The 13722-nt window shown below is 35.7% G+C and overlaps 1 protein-coding gene across 1 annotated transcript in view; it reads right to left on the bottom strand.

Moving 5' to 3' along the window:
- Positions 1 to 13722, bottom strand: part of kif3a (kinesin family member 3A) — a 55185-nt gene that overhangs the window by 18951 nt on the left and 22512 nt on the right. The window contains 9 exon segments of the mRNA XM_078411014.1: positions 253 to 261; positions 3375 to 3470; positions 3824 to 3998; positions 4707 to 4904; positions 6091 to 6230; positions 7137 to 7242; positions 7689 to 7773; positions 8659 to 8803; positions 13057 to 13339. Coding sequence (XP_078267140.1) covers positions 253 to 261; positions 3375 to 3470; positions 3824 to 3998; positions 4707 to 4904; positions 6091 to 6230; positions 7137 to 7242; positions 7689 to 7773; positions 8659 to 8803; positions 13057 to 13339 — 1237 coding nt within the window.

A 13722-nucleotide genomic window follows, 5' to 3' on the forward strand; every position in this document is an offset into this window, starting at 1 on the left:
CATACTGTTTCTATGTACAATCTAATCATAAACTTTTATAAATAGCATCTTAATTGGGTTCCATCTCAATTCATTTCACCTCATTCATTATGGGCTATTTAAACTTGATAAGCTGCTCCTCAGTAAACATGCAGTGCATCAGCTTAGTTTAAATGGCATTGTGTTTAATTCTTGCAAAGGCAACTGCCCGGACTATAAAGTGTATACAAAAAAAACATTATACTAAAAGGAAGTAAAATTGAAGTCACAAACCTGCTTGGTCTTGAATTGGCAAAATGTTAGTAGGCCACACAAAGACAGCATGCGAATGTAGGAGGGAAAAGAGACAAAAATCAAATTATTATTTTCAGCATTTCCAATAGCCAAAGCGATGGAGATCACAACTCAAGCACAAACTGTCGCAAATACAAAAGAAAGTTAAAGATAATAGTCCTACAAATCGTAACCGTGCATGTTAAGAAATAAAATCATAGCAAAAAGCACTAATTATTTAAACATGAATAAAGTTTATTTTGAAATGTAGTTCTCTCCACAAATTTTCTTTAGCAAAGGTTTGAGTTGCATATAACAAACCTCTAAACCCATCTTTCAGCAGACAATCAAAATCATTGAGAAACTGTTACAAACATTTGAATCCACTAGGATTCCTATACATATTCAAGTACCTATCTTTGACAATTCTCATATCATCTTAGGAGTTCTGCTGCCACAGTCACATTTTGCTGCCTCCCATCAAGGACAGGATTAGGCTTGTAAGGACAAGGACAGGGAGCTCCTAAACCCTAAACCCCCTCCCCCCTCCTCTTCCAAGGTTCTCCCTGTGGCAGCAGGAGAATCGTAATATATCTCATACTCCTGACGTAAAGTCATCACTTGAACCATCAACTCTGTTTCTCTCTTCACAGCTGCTGCCTGATATGTTGAGTACCTCTGACATTTTCTAATTTGTTATGCTTCATTAACATGTAACTTGCTGACAAGAACTGCTAATTAAGTGCCTAGATGGCTGCTAAAATAGGGCAGAGCAGGTATAATCCAGATACGTTAATTGCTCCAAGAGAAAATTTCAGGCCAGGCAATTTAATGTGGATCAAAGGTTGCATTTTGAGGCCCGAAAGAACAATCTTGCTTCTATCACATAACTTAAAACTCAACTTTCATGAACTCTTTTGGATCTGATTTTCACCAAGTTTGGCCTGGCAACATGTATAATGACGTGTATAATGACTCCCTGACTCTTATACCCAATGCCCCAATAAATAAAGGCAAACATACCATAGGCCTTCTTTATCATTTTATCTACTTATGTTGCCAGTTTCAGAGAGTTATCAACTTCGACCCCAAGGTCCCTCTGTACGTCAACGTTTTTAAAGGTTTTTGCCATTAATTGTATATTTTCCCCTTACATTTGACCTCCCAAAGTGCAACACCTTACATTTGTTCGGATTAAGCTCGATCTGCCATTTCTGCACCCATTTCTGTAGCTGATTCCCATTGCGTACTTCAACAACCTTCCTCACAGTCTGCGACCCCAGCAATCTTGGTGTCATCTGCAAACATACTGACCAACCTGTCTACATTCACATGCAAGTCATTTATATATATATTACAAACAACAGAGGTCTCAGTAGAGATCCCTGCGGAACTCCACTGGTCACAGACTTTCAGCCTGTAGATTGTCCTTCCACCACAACTCTCTTCATTCGATCACCAAACCAGTTCTGAATCCATATGACCAACCCACTATTAATCCCGTGCATCTTAATCTTCTGGATCAGTTCACAATGGCGTATTTTATCAAATGCCTTACTGAATTCATGTGGCCAACATCCATCGCCCTTGGTCACCTCCTTCCTCGTTGTTTTCTATCTCAATTTCAAAGTACACATTTAAAACTACAGGAAAAAAGTAGACGGGGCAAAATAGACTATATGCAACAATGCATGCATGTCAAAGAGTTGCAAATGGTAGGTTAACTGGTTATTGTAAATTCCACTCTCCCCATCCCCCAAAGTCTAAAGGAACTGGACATGCAAGTTTAGACCAATGATAAGCACAAAATGCTGGAGTAACTCTGTGGGTTAGATGGCATCTCTGGAGAAAATGGATCAATGACGTTTCGGGTCAGGACCCTTCTTCAGACTGTGTATGTGTGTGGGGGGGGGGGGGGGGGGGGGGGGAGAAGGGGAACTGGAAGCAAGAAGACCAAGCCAAATCAGGGCTAAATTCGGTGGTTGATGGTTGTTTTTAACTCAATGGGCAGAAAGGCCTATTTCTGTTCTGTGCTTCTATTGGAGGAGCATTCAGTCAATGTCTAAATATTATCCTGCAATCACTCTCAAACAGAAATATACAGTCATGATTCCTGTGCAATCATTGGCAATCTAAGCAACGATATTCTAATACAAATTAACATAGAGCAGAATAGATGGAGCACCTATAATCTCGAGTCCAGAGAGAATTTCACTGCAATCCAAGAGGGGTTTGTCAGGATAATTATTATCCCCTGATGGAGGAATCTAGAACAAGACAGCACTGTTTCACAGTCAAGGCACCAACCATCCAAGACTGAGAGGAAGGAAGAACATTTTCTTTTGGGTTTTGAATTATTGGAATTAATAATTCCATGGAGTTGTGTTAGTCAAATCATCAAGTACATTCAAGGCTAAGAGGCATTGATTTTTTAACGAGAGAGTGAATCAAGGTTTATGATAGGAAAATTCATAGAAAATATTAGCAAAGATTTTGTTGAATGGTGGCGTGGCTTGAGGGACTGCATGGATTACACCTGCCTCTTTCGTTATAACACAACAGCAACTTTCTATATCCCATAAAGTAAAAGATAAATAACCAGAATTGTTTTTAATGAGGTTTGACCACATAAGAAATGTTAACCACAATAAAGAGAACACAAGAATGTTGGAGCCGGAGTGAGTCACTCAGCCCTTCAAGCCCCCTTACCATTCAATATGATCATGCTCTTTATTTAACATGGGATATTTTACATGCACCCATGGTGAAAATAGGATTCTGGTTTAACATTTAATCTGATATGTTAGAAAGCATAGCAGATGTACGTTTTAGAACTGAAGTAGAATTTGCATTTAACAAGCATGTGGATACTTTAAAATAACAGAAGCATAATTTGTTGGTATAATAATGGAGGTACTACCTGTTACAATAATTAACCTGTCATACAATAAATTAATGGCCCGTATGTTTTCTTCAGGTAAATGAAAAATATTTGGGTATGTTCCCTTATGTAGAAATGCAAATATTAAGCTAAACAATTAAATAAAGTGAAGACATAAGAATATTAACATAACATAAACATATCAAGGCCAACTATATTAAGGTTTAATTTATACAGGTACCTTTCCGTTTCTTTTTCTTCTCTCTTCCCTCTCCATTTTCCCCTTCTTCTTCTTCACCTTCAGATGCACTTATTTCTGAACCAGAGATTTCTTCGCCTACAAATCATTAAAATTGTTAAATAAATCAAATACAAGCAGTTCCCTGGTTGCATGAGGGGTTCATTCCTGAGAAAATCCATTTTCTATAGCTATCCACATCGTCTCACACTGTATATACTTACTATAATTCCTTTGTTTATTAATAATCACATTAGCACTACCCAAAATTAAATTGATGGAATATATACTGTATTCGCTTATGAATGCCATGAAACATTACCTCTTTAAAAATGTGCAAGATAAGTTGTGTATACTCAAACTTCTGTAAATCAGGTTAATTGCAATCTCGGGAGCCCTTGCATTTTTATTTAATCTGTAGCTCAGTTTTCCTTTCCATCATGGGTCCATACCTTCCTTCAGCTTATTCCTGAGATCTTCAATTTCCTTCTGGAACTGACGCAAAAGAGCATCTTTAGGATCTTCATTAATTCTAGCTTTATTCTTGATATTCTTTGCTCTGTTTGCATACCGTAAAGTACTGATGGTTTCATCATAGTTGTAATCCGCTGGTCCAATGTTTGCACACTAATTATAAAATAGTAAAAGAGAAAACATGGTTTACATTCAACTCTGTGTAACTGAGTAGTCAGTCTTAGCAACTTTGCTGTAAGGATATGTCAAGCAATGGGAAATTAGAGTCCTCTGCCATAACATAAAGTGAGCATTGCAGTGGAACTAAGTTAGCACAGTTAATAAGCTGTAAGTGATCTGTGTTCTACAGAAATTATTAAATCAAAAAGCAATTTACAAAGAACTCACAGCCCAATATTTAACATTGTTTGTGATGTAAACTTTCACTTTAAGAAAATTAGGCAATGAAGTTCTATTAAAGTCTATGAAAAGATGCAGACAGATAAACATTTTGTCAATTAATGTGAATCTCATAATTAGCCACATTAGATTTTCTACCTCTCCAATAAAAATCCTCGAGCTAAAAATAAATGCATTTGTAGCGCTATACCATCCAATCATCCTTTCAGAAAAGGTCCAACATTAACTGAAAATAATATTTTGATCCTGTTTTATCTACAGGAAGCAACCCACCTATGTGTAGTGGGTTAACATAAGCAACCCACTTATGTTAAGATTATACACTTTTTTAGAAGACACTTTTGATTTATAGGTACAAGTGTCTGCTGATGCAAATGTTATTAACAAAGTTCAAATATAATATAATCTCACAAAATTATTCTTTATCCATTAAGTGCCAGAAGCACAAAATTATAATCTCACCATCATGGTCTTCGAATTGCCTCCTAATGAATCTTGAAGTAAACGTGTCAACTTGGAGTTACGATAGGGCACATGTGTACTTTTACCATCAACAAGAGCTGAGATAACATTACCAAGGGTGGACAATGAGAGGTTTATCTTTGTTGCTTCTTTTAATCGCTGCCCTGTGGCTCCAGTTTTTCCTTGTCGTTCTGAACCCTGCAAGCACAAATAATGGGACCAATTCTTTGCCATTAAAATTTTAAAATCTGCTTTCACGATTACAAAGATTGAACCTGATATATGCTTTAAAAATATTTCCAAGTGGATGGTAATAAATATTGAAATGCACCATTATAAAGACAGATTAACACAAACAAAATTGCTGCAAATAGTCAACCAGACAGGCAGCTTATGTGGGAAAAGAAGTAGTTCCATCCTTCTGATGAGATTTCACTGATCCAAATTATTTATTGTTTTTCTCTGCAGGGAGACTACCTAATTCAAATATTTAACTAATATCTTCACATACTCAGATGTCACCCTAAATTTTATGTTCAAATTCAGGAGTAGGTCTTTAATATACAATGGTCTGACGAGAGCAACAAATGCTATTACACTAGGCTAAGATGAAAATACTTATAATATTTTTCAATAATTGTTAGAGCATATCAGATGCTGAATATGTAAACTTATAAAACAGAAAAGGCTGGAAATATTCACCACTTCAGGAAGAATGTGTGGAGTTCAAACCAGAGTTCATGTTTCTAGCAGATTAATTTATAAATGCACTAGGCATGCCATTAGGTAGTGAACAATTCCACAGAAGTTGATGATCAAACTGCAGTATAAAAAAAAAGGAAATAGATAAAATATAGTGGCCACGACTTTATTTAAATTTTGGAGCTTTTCACGAAGGAACCCAGAGCATTTTCAACAAATATATTAATGCACATATTGCAAAAATGTTTGAGAGCACTGCAGAACACAATAGGAGAAGCGTTCATGTCATGTGCTACCTTTCAAAAAGCAAACATGAGAAAGAGGGGCAATATCCGTAGTAAGATTCAAGAAAATATGCAGTAATTATGGAGGTAATGATGAGATGAAGGTCACCATGTGTCAAAGTGTTTAAATCTGAAATTTATTGGCAGAACAAAATACTGAAAATAGGAAAGGATAAAAAGGATGTCAGACTTGGAATTCAGTTATTAGTAATGGATGATTAGATTAGACAAAATTAACACAAACATAACCAAGAACTTATAAAAAAGATTTTAAAATACAAAAAAATCTGCAAAACCAAAGTTTAAAGTTAGGAAATTATAAATACAGATAATACATAACACATTCAAAATGTACTATTATTTAAATATATTGTCTAGGATATACTGCCAATTCTTACAGCAAGATCAACGAGGTGTAGCTTGCCCATGCGCACGTGAATATTTCCATCTACTCCTTTTTCACTACACTCAATTGTAATGGTGAAAATAGCATGAGAACGAGAACTGTGCTCATTCATATTTGTGGCACCAACGGAACCTGGAAGAAAAACAAAAGATTAATATCAATATATGACCATTTTCTTTTAAAAGCCAGATGCAAAACATAAATGAGGTTTTTACACAAAATAATCTTGCCAATGGGATGCAATTAGCCCTCTTCTGATTTGAAAGACACAAAACCTTTTGGCACTGTTAGAAAAAATCTACTTTGTTCACCTTTTATCATGGATTCTGTTTGTAGACTTCATGTAGTTTGACAGCTAAGTAGTAGCACTTTTTTTTTTAATCCAACACAAATATATAAATTTAACAATATTTCTCAGGGTGTCAAATAAGAAAAGAATGAGAAAAGTTACAGAATTCAAAAGGTTAGAACGGAAATACTCCAATCCACCCTCAACACAAAGCATCCACATAAAGGAAATTCAAAAATGGCCTAGTTACTACTTATGATGATGCCATTCCTGACACAATTGAGAAAATACTAACTTACCTCAAACTTTCATGGAAATTCATGAACTACGAATAAACTTCCATTATAAACATCAGCTTTAATATGGACACTCTCAAGGACATACAATTGAATATTCCTAACTTAATTCGATAGTTTTGCAAATCTATGGGGGTAGAGTTTAATTTTATTCCCTATATCCGGGTATGGTCGAACGAGAGATAGCTCAGGGATCAATAAGAGTGGCTAATTTATTTTAAATGGGAGAGATTTTAAAAAGTCCACTGATTTTCCAGATTTTCGATCTGTATTCTTTAACTAGTGGAGACATCTCTGATGCATTTGACTAAACTGTTGGGAAATGTTAACAAATAACATTATGGTGAGATTCTTAAGATTGACTTATTAACACAAAAAATTGTTGGTCTGTCAAAGTACAAAGTAAGAATCCCATGACAAAACTTCCATTATTAAATTATTTTGTAAACTTACGGTTTTTATTCCCTAAAGTCATAATACGGTCCATGTCATCTGCATTGTTTACTACATAACCAGAGAGATCTTTAATATATACTCCAACATCAGGCCGTTCCTTAACCTACACAATGAAGCAGATAAATTAGAAATACAACATGAAAATCAAGAAGACTGAATTGCCATGATTATTCTCAAAATTAAACTAACTGGAGTCATTTTGAATTCTACTGCAAGACAATAATATGGTAGAATGGAAGAAATTAAGTTGCCCCAACGGATAGTCAAATCCATTTTCCTGTACAAGTAGTGGAGCCGAAGGTAGAAAGTGAATCAACACTGCAAGTAAAAAGGATTATTAAAATATAAATAAATTTAAAAGTGGCCTTACTATTAAAAGAACTTTGGCAAACCCATAGGTTTTAACATGATCTTTCATATTTGCTGAAAGTAATCGTGGACCCCAAATCTATACCACTGTGGGAAATGAATATCTGGTAAATGACAAGATTAATGGGTGTATCTTCCTTCCATTTTAGCTGGTTGAGCAACATCAACTCAGCTTCTTACCTCCAGTCTCTGACTCTGATCCTTTCCAAGAAGATCACGAACCTCCTCATTATAAATCTCCAGGTAAGATACTCGCACAAGGAATCTAAAAGAAATGATAAAAGCCCTATATTCAATCATTTAAATTCAATAATCTACATTTCTGACAGGCCCACATCCAAAAGGGATTCAAGTTTGCAAATGCAGACCCTGCATTTACTTTTAAAACTCTACCTTACATATTTTAAATATAAAAAAGTTTTTTTTTAAATCCTGGCGGAATTCTGTGTCAGGGTGCACCTGCATAAGAAATGGATATACTCCAAATGCTGGAATCTTGAGCAAAAAATAAGCTGCTGAAGGAATTCAGTAGGTCAGGCAGAGTCTGTGAAGGCAAATTAACAGTTGATATCCCAGTTTGGCAACCTTCTTTGGTCCTGACCAAATTTTGGAGCTATCAAATCTCATATAGAAATTTCCTGTTCATTATCATATCTTAATAATATACTGAGAAACGGCAATACACTCGTCAAAATCATTTAACTTGTAACCCCTCAGTGCTTAAATTCAGGATTTTCATTACATTGTAATAATTGTATCACTACCACATTGGGACAACAGAAATTGCAGTGATTCTCATCAGAATGAAAGCCCAGCTAAAAATACCCACTTTATCTTTGCCTTGTGTCCTCTTCATCCATGTAAAATTGTAGATCCATTATCAACTCTGATAAAATTATTTCTCCTAATATTGTTGCTCTACAATTTAATGCAACCACAAGATGTCCTGGGCTTCTTGTAGCATAAATTTAACATCACTGAGATACCATCCGCCAAACAACCAACAATCGTATCTACTCTTAAATAGATGGAAGTATTACAGTGATTTGTGTATAGTTTAACACAATTCAAAAACAAAATTTTGTTTTATACTCAATGATTTAACTATAGACCCATATAACTATAGACACATTTATTTTTGGAATGTTACCTGGTATCTCCCTCAGACTTTGCAATGTGGCCAAATATGTGTGCAAATGAATTGGGAATAATACCCCTAAGTTCAGGCACAGCTCGTACTCCTTCCATGGTGAATGTCTTCCCAGTGCCAGTTTGTCCATAAGCAAATACTGTGCCTAAGGAATAAAAAAGTGTATTGTAATTTTAGGTGATATTTAACATATAGAGACTAAGCAACAGAGTGAAACATTACAAGCAAAACATTGTGATGCAAGAAATGAATATTTTAAATTCATATTGTTATGTTTTCTGGTGAATCAGTAGGCCAAGAATTAGATGATCAATCTAGAAATTAATAATGTCCTGCAGATAAACAAAATGAAGAGACAACTTGAATAGGATCCTTAAAATGAAAGGATTCAGTAGGATAGCAGCAGAAAAAGCTTCATTAGGAACAATAATCATCACCTATAAATACAACATGGAATTTGAGAAAAAGAATAGCACAAATTAACATGAATTATACAGATGAATGCAGGAAAGAGTCTATCAGGGGTGGTGGTGGAGACAGATAAGATAGTGGTTTTTAAAGACTTTTCGATCAGTACATGGGTGTGCCTATGGAAGGATATGGATCAAGTGCAGGAGGAGGGGTTTAGTTTAACTTTGCATCATGTTTGGCATGGACATGCTCTGTGCTGTACTGTTTTATATTCTATGAGGAATACATTTCAATCAATGTACGAGGTGAAATGAAAAGAATAAGAAAAAAATATGCATAATACTGGTATTAATCGATTAGACCAAAGGCCTTATTTTTGGGCCATAAATTCAATAGGACAATTTTCATTCATATAGAAAGTAATGAAAATTCTAAGACATGTGTATCAGATAAAAATACAATCAGAATAACCCAAAATTATCTGAGATATGACAGTAGTTCTGAAGGTAACATTCAAAACTTTCCGACAGAACTAAGTTCACAACTGAAGTATAAACAAATACAAACTCCCAAATTTCCCCAGAGGTTCTTGCCGCGATTACTCTTACTGTACTCAAAGGCTAGGTTACCACCTGCTTCCTGTTGATTTTGAGCAGTTCCATTGGCGTAATCTGCACTCGGGCACAAGTTCAGTAATTCAAGTTATTTCAATGTAGGATCAGGTTGAGGGAGGAGAATACAAATAATTTTCATTCCATTTCTTAAAATAACCTATATGTATTAAATTATTGAACATTTTAATTTAATAATTGAAATGTTTTATAAGTGATTCATTTTAAATATTTCAATGCCAGAGACATCATTGCTACAAAAGGCTGTAGAGACCAAGTCAATTGATATTTTTAATGTGGAGATTGATATATTCTTGATTAGTATGGGTGTCAAGAGTTAGGGGAGAAATCAGGAGAGTGGGGTTGAGAAGGAAAGATAGATCAGCAATCATTGAATGGCGGAGCAGACTTGATGGGTTGAATGGCCTGATTCTGGTCCTACTACGCAAGAACTTATGAACATTCACAAACACAATTTTCCCCCACAGCTTTAACTGATATTTAAGTATAATGGGGTGAAGGGAGCCTGCTATTTACATTAAAAGTCACTGCATTCAATAAAGTCTTGCAAATCAGATTGGAGCAATAGAAGGAGCTAGAAAAGCAGGAAGGTTTAGGTAAAGTACTTAAAGTTTGAGAAAATGGGAAACTGGAAACCAACGCACGTCTACAAGGGAGTGAGGTGATGGATAAGCAGTTTTACATTTTGACATGTTTACAAGGGCAGAGAGAGAAGCAGGTGAGTAATAGAATAAAAAGGTGTTGAAAATACTCAGTAAATCAGATAGCATTTGTGGAGAAGGCAATAAAATTAGTGCCTAGTCATTGAATTATTCATCATGGAAACAGACACTTCTGCCCGACCCATTAATTTCAACTTTCCTGATCTATTCCCTTTTGCCTGCATTTGGCCAATATCCCTTTAAATCACTCCTATTCACAAACCCATCCAAATGTTTTTTTTAAAACATTGTAATGTACCAGCCTCTACCGCTTCCTCTGGACAACTCAATCCATATATCAACCATTTTTTGTGTGTAAAACCAACCCCTCAGGCCCCCTTTCAAATCCTTTTCCTTTCACTTTAAATCTATGCCCTCTAATTTCAGACCCCCCTACCTGTGACCATCCACCTTAATTATGCCCTTCACAATTTTACAAACCTCAATAAGATCACCCCACAGCCTCCTTCGCTCCAAGAAAAACAGTTCCGGCCTCTCTTTTTAAAATCAGCACTGCAGTAGTTGACATTAAAAATGGGAAAGGAAAAGCGTCATTCAGTACCAGTTGGGCTTAGGAATGGAGACGGCTAATATTATTGAACTGAAACTAGAATATTGGGGTAGTAAGAAATAAGAAGACGACCATTCAGCTTGGCAAGCATTGTTATTCGATAAGATTATTACTGATCCTGTGCCTAAACTCGATATTTCTACCTTTTTCCCCTAGATGGCAAGATTCCCTTTGATGGAGAAGATGTGGAATTATCACCACAACTTCTGTTACCCATATCTTAATTCATGCTACTATATATGCACTCAATAAATCCGGCATATCTCTAATGTTATTTAAAATTCCTAACTATATCTTTAAATGCCATGGACCTAGATTCTGGAACCCCATCATGAAACCAGAGTATGATTAGGAGTCATTTGGTGACTTCTGGAGGGAAAATGATTTCCAGTGGTACAGGGAAATGAAAGGGGGAATGGAACTAATGTGATTGCTACCCTGGAAGCCAGCATGACCCGATGCATGTGGGCTTTGCAGGCTGTATCAAAACGATTTACTCCCAAATTAGCAATAAACATCAGTGAGAATTCTTCCTCCTTCCATGCCTTATTATCAACACTCCTCCCCCCCCCCCCCCCCCCAATGACTTAAATTTTCATCATTTTGCTCTTGCTCTTTTCTTTGAAATCATTCCGTGGAAAGAGAAAAAGTTATTGATTGGGGATGAGGGGTATAGAAGGTAAGGCATGGAAGGAGGAAGAATTCTCACTGGTGTCTGTTGTTAATTTTGGCAGTAAATCCTTTTTGATGCACCCTGCAAAATCCACAAGCCATGCATCGGGTCATGCAGGCTTCCAGAAAAATCCCATTAATTCCATTCCACCTTTCATTTTCCTGGAACATCGGAACTCATTCTCCCTCGTACATGCCCATCAACTCACATTTGACTTTCTCAGTCATCAATTTAGATAAGGGTAATTTTCATTAACCAATTGACCTATCAGCACGTCTTTGGGAAGGAGGAAATTGGAAGAAACCCATGCAGTCAAGCAGAGACTGTACAAACATTGCACAGACAGTACTCCAGGTCAGAATCAAATCCAGTCGCAGGAGCTGTGAGGCACCAGCACCAACGGTTGCGCCACCATACTGCATCAACAAACTTTACAGCCTAAACTAGCAACAAACAACAGTCCTAGAATTCGAATATCCATATTAATGTCTGCCTACTACAGAAAGACTGTGGAAATAATTAGTACAGCAACCATTCTCCTAACATCTACCAACAATTATCTTGAAAGTTGGTCATTGACTTCATAGAAAAATGGCACCTCTTTTTGTGATTTAATTTTAATTGGCTAAGAAAAAAGGTTAAGGCCATTTTGATAGTTATCCATGTACATAATCAGAATGTTTGTCTAGATCACTAAAGACAATTCTGGACATAAAATCTGAAACCAAGATTTATTCCAAAAAAACTTTGCAAATATCAATACTAAGAGAAAGCTGGAAAAAAAAAAATCCATTACATCCACTTTATTTCAATACTGTACATTATCACAGTATACAAATAAAAAATTTAGTGGTGCTCTTTAAAAAAATACATCTTTACAGCCAAACCTATAGGTATATGACATAAAATAAAAATGCCATGCAAAAGCTTCATTGTTCAAAAAGTGTATTTTTCCCATCTTATTACAAAAGGTATCACAGAATGCTGGAGTAACTCGCCCTCTTATTATTCAATTTGGGGAAATCCCTTCTTCCACCAGTTAAGTATTTCTGTCACAGTTTGGCTATCCCACTACCCAGTCCTTTCCTAGACCACTCCTATTAAAAGCAATGAGCCATGGAATGTATCAATTTTCATTATGCTTTGCTGGATCCATCCGGTGTTGCAGGTTTGCAAGGATGTGAATAAATAGAAAGACTGTGACTTTGCATATTTTTCTTTGTACGAAAATCTGGTGAGGAAAGTATTTCACATTCACCTTGTTTCATTTGTGAAAATATTCTTCTGCATTTTACTGAATTTTATCGGAATGAGTGATTTCCTGGCTTTAAAATCATAAAATAACAGTAAGTTAGTTACATAGTTTTAAGAAAATTCGTAACTGAAAGTGGTTATAAACTTAAGATTTACCATTATATCCTTCCAGAACAGAATCGACAATAGGTCTTGCTGTGAGATTGTACACATCTAATTGCTTGCTCTCTGGTCCGAAAACTGTATCAAAAGTGAATGTTTTTGGTGGCTCATTGGCGGCATCTGTCTTATAGACTGTGATTGTTCCTCGTATCTCATCCACATTCACCACTTGTCTGTGTCCCATATTTCTTTCTTTTTCATTCATTGGCCGACAGCGTACCACAACCTTCACATTGTCACTGGCTTCAATGCGGTCACTCCTCTCTAATTTATTACTCTAGAAAACAAACAACAATGACTTATTAATAAAGTTAAAAGTTAAATAAGAATTCAACATTTCCCCTTCATCATGAAATAAAATGCCTTTCAAATAATAGAACCAAAATTTTATTTTCCACACTTCAATTTTATATGCAATTCAAAACTGGAGTTGAGTACCAGTATCAAAACAGTAGCAAGCTACTGAATCAAATAAATTTACTTAGTATTAAGGATGAATAATTTACTAATATCAAACATACTAAATATTACGTGCACAAGGTGGACTGGAAGAACATGAACAGTGAAATTTCACAATTGTTAATACCGATAAGTGCCTAATAAATGAAAGGAGACTACACCTACACCTACATATGGCAGCATATTAAGCACAAGTCCACC

Source organism: Rhinoraja longicauda, chromosome 14 (assembly GCF_053455715.1).
Source record: "Rhinoraja longicauda isolate Sanriku21f chromosome 14, sRhiLon1.1, whole genome shotgun sequence".
NCBI classification, from domain to species: Eukaryota; Metazoa; Chordata; class Chondrichthyes; order Rajiformes; family Arhynchobatidae; genus Rhinoraja; species Rhinoraja longicauda.